Source organism: Etheostoma spectabile, chromosome 8, assembly GCF_008692095.1.
Source record: "Etheostoma spectabile isolate EspeVRDwgs_2016 chromosome 8, UIUC_Espe_1.0, whole genome shotgun sequence".
NCBI classification, from domain to species: Eukaryota; Metazoa; Chordata; class Actinopteri; order Perciformes; family Percidae; genus Etheostoma; species Etheostoma spectabile.
The window spans coordinates 30,480,312-30,483,969 of NC_045740.1; the positions used below are offsets into that span (position 1 = coordinate 30,480,312).

General features: G+C 43.5%; 1 protein-coding gene across 1 annotated transcript; it reads right to left on the minus strand.

The window, feature by feature from the left end:
• Window positions 1–740: 740 nt before the first annotated feature.
• On the minus strand, window positions 741–2,352 carry LOC116693463 (glycoprotein-N-acetylgalactosamine 3-beta-galactosyltransferase 1). The gene is made up of 2 exons (XM_032522460.1): window positions 1,715–2,352; window positions 741–906 (listed from the first exon to the last, which is right to left on the minus strand). The coding sequence occupies exons 1-2, from the start codon at window positions 2,318–2,320 to the stop codon at window positions 745–747; spliced, it is 768 nt and encodes a 255-aa protein (XP_032378351.1). The 5' UTR covers window positions 2,321–2,352; the 3' UTR covers window positions 741–744.
• Between the last annotated feature and the right edge of the window lie 1,306 nt (window positions 2,353–3,658).

A 3,658-nucleotide genomic window follows, 5' to 3' on the forward strand; every position in this document is an offset into this window, starting at 1 on the left:
GAACAGTCACACATCAAAAATCAAGAGAGACTGGAGCACATTGGACAAGGCTAGGTGCTAAAACTAAAACTAAACTGCCATTAAAGTGCTCTATATATCTGTTTTGTATATATTATAGGTTTACAAAGTGAAAAAGCCCAAGGTCCCCCCCAATGGGACTCACCATCTCCAGACCCTTCTTGTTATGAAAACAGACGTGCGTTACCTGACGGGGTAGCCTCACGCTCCTCCCAATGCCATCCCGTATTAATCATAATAAGGTCCATATCAACCAATCAATGAATATTGCAGCCTTGATGACCAATCAGGAAACGGAAAAATGGGAAAAACACGACTCAGTGACTGTGAGGTCGAGGTGTTCTTGCTAAATCTGCCATGCTGTTGATTGGTTAGAACACACAGGCCATGGGGAACCGGGGGGCTGTTTATTTATAGTCCTGATAGGTTCATGAAGTCCGGTAACCGGTAGTGGATTAGAGTCCTATTGGCTCCGTCAGGGTCACTAAGGGGCGCAGGTGTTCTGGAGACCGGCTGGGCGCTCTGCATCCAGAGTACTGGATCCATGTGTTAGGTGGTGTTACCGTCGGAGGTCACTAACACTCCGCCTACAAAGCCTCGGGAGCGTTACACACCAACACACACACGGTCAAAAGGTTGCAGAAAACTGTGTAAATGTAAAAATGTAACTCTGCTTCACGCAACCTTTTCTTGCGTAACAGGTTTTCTAAATGAGGCCCCAGCATTTTATGTGGACATAGTTGTGTTAAATTCTTCTTCACTATCCGGATTAAATCTGTATTTGTATCCATATGGCCGCAGGTGGTACGTCAGGTACTCCAAAACGTACTGCTGGACGGCGTAAATGTAGTGAAAGGACACAACAAAGTCTGAGCAGCAGCCTGGACCCTGGAGAGAAAGAGAGAGGAACACTTGAGAGGCGTGCAGGTACGATCCAGACTGCTCCAACCATCCATCTGAGGATCAGAACTCAGGTAGACTGCTACAGGACAACATTCTTACGGGTCACAGATTTTGGTGTAACACCGTAAAAGCCTGTTTTTTACAGGCTTTTACAGTGGAGCAGGAGAAATATTTATTTAGACCTAACTGTATTTAAATGTTTCTTTAGAAGTTATCTGCTGTAGTTATGGCTGATACTGGGGCAGGGCCCTCACAGGGAAGAAGGAAATGAACCGAAAAGATAAAAGGGAGAGTGACGGAGGACGAGCAAAAACCGAGTAAGTCTCGGTTGAGGTTCTAACAGCCTCAGATTAGGGACTGTTCTGTATTTATGGAACGTAGCCTATTGTGGTCTGAAATGTTATAATTGTAAAAGTGTATTATTTTAGTATTATTCATTGTTGAACTATGTTTTTTCACTTGGCATATGTTTTTATGTTACGCTTGTCCTTTTATTTACTCTTATGAATTTGCACATAAAGCATTAATAGAAAGAAATGTAAAGTCATTGCAGGTTTCATCAAATACACAAGACATTAACATCAGGGAGACAACATTGCATCACTCACTAATTTAACCGTGACTTAATTTAGAAAATAATTCACAATTACGCATTCTGACCGATTACGCACTTAAATTGGGGGGTGCAGAATCGTCCGATGTGACATCTTGAGACGCTGAGCTCGTACTGTGGGATTTCTTAAGACCAGTCTAAAGAGATTCTCATCAGGAACTTGTGTATTGTGTTGCATACCTCTACTGGAGTATAATGGTCGTAAATCAGATACCAAGGCCGTGGTCTCGGGGGCGTCCGGACCAGGTAACGGTCTGGAGGATAAGGATGAAACGTTTGTCTCCCCCTCACGTCTCTGGAGTCGGCGGGCTTCACCTCCATCGTCTCCATACATTTGCCCAGAGCCAGGTCCTCGATGGGGGAGAAGTGGGTACATGCCCCAGTATTAAACCCTGTGACAAACCTCCTGAGTGCCTCCTTACTGAGGACATACCCTGCTCCCCCACTCATGTAGCCTTGCCTGATGAAGGGGGTAAACCTCCTGCCCAGGTATAACGGCTGTTCTGGATCATACTTGGACAAGATGTAGCGTAGGTTCTCCATGACCACGAAGGTGTCATCGTCCGCCTTCAGGAACCAGTCTGCTTGGTCCAGGTGGTGCTGGTGGACGTACTGAAAGGCCCGGATGGTCTTCCAGTACAGATTGTCCCTCCCCTCGCTCACGTTCAGCGCCACAGTGGGGAAGTCAGTCTTCACAGAGCTCATGTACAGCACCTGGTTGCAACGCTTGGCCCATGTTTCCCTGATGTGCTTGGTGCGGGACTCCAAGTTCTTGGGGCCCGTCATGATCCAGCACAGGACCCGTGTTGTGTCAGGGGGGTTATTGTTCTTGACTGGAAACATGTCAGAACAAAGTATCAGGAATGTGCTGCATGGACATTATAGTCCTGTGTGTTTAAGAGCTAAGGATTCTCAGTACAGAACACCTGGACTAGTCCAAAGGGACTTCATAAGGAGGACAGTTCACAAGTGTGAATCACCACATTCCCTCTAAACATGCTCTGTTTTATAATTATTACACATATGAAGAAGCAAAACCCTCAACCCAATGTTACAACCTACCCCGAGCACAAAGAAGACGGACGGAGGAGTCCCTCTCTACGCATACACACACAAATATCAAGTTAAAAAAAAGAAGTCATTTAATTGTTGAATACTAGTTTTTTATCAAGCTTTTGTAATCATCCTAATTTTATGATATTACAGGTGCATAGGTCAGTAAGAGCCTACAGCTCATTTTTACCACATTCATAAAATGAAACTGAAAACCTCGACTCTGTGGGGGCCAAACTTTAAAAAAGATTCTTTGTTAGGGTGACATTTTTAGATTTAGCTCTTACAAAAACACCCCTCAATGACTCCATATGTATTCTGTATTATGATAATTTTCAGGCGGGAAAATGTCCCGGGATGTAATGCTATGTGCTACGGCCCGTACTGTTCACATGTCAGGAGACAAATAAACGAGAAGAGAGAAATTTGCTCCCCTCCTCCTAAAATAATATAAAAAAAGCTTTGCAACTGTTCAAAAGATGTTTTATATAATGTATAAACACAACATGTAGATTTATTTTATGACAATTTAACATGTATTTAACAATATTTTATACATGCTGTATGTTATGCATTGATTTGCCCTTTTAGGGAAATTGTTTTTAAGAGACAATGTCGACACCAAGAACTACTGCTTTAAAGACAAGACATCAGCCATCAAATGTGCAAATTATAAATAAAAACCCAATGGAATAAAGCCTGGAGACGAAGCGGACCTGTGTGTGCGTGCTGTGAACCGTGCTGGACCTCCTGCTCCACAGCCCTCATGAAGGAGGACACTTGTTGTGTTGAAGGGTTTGGGTCCAACACGAAGCGAAGGGAAAGAAATCCCATCATCAGTCCCGTGATGAAGAATAAATGAGACGTGGTGCTCCTCATCCTCCTGATTTACCTGTCAGACACATGAGGAACTAGTCAAATGGTGCAGCTCATTCCCCACCTGCAAGATGTAGCCTCGAATAAAATAGGACAGCTGAAGCTAAACTGATAACTTACTGCAATAGAACCGTAAAAATATATTTAATCAAATAACTTAAGGGCAGAAAATACTTACGATATTTTGGTAATATA

Coding starts and splice junctions, on each gene's coding strand:
- LOC116693463 (XM_032522460.1), bottom strand. CDS start 2,320: ATGACGGGCCCCAAGAACTTGGAGTCCCGCACCAAGCACATCAGGGAA. Junction 907..1,714: donor ACCATTATACTCCAGTAGAG/GTATGCAACACA, acceptor CTTTCTCTCCAG/GGTCCAGGCTGCTGCTCAGA.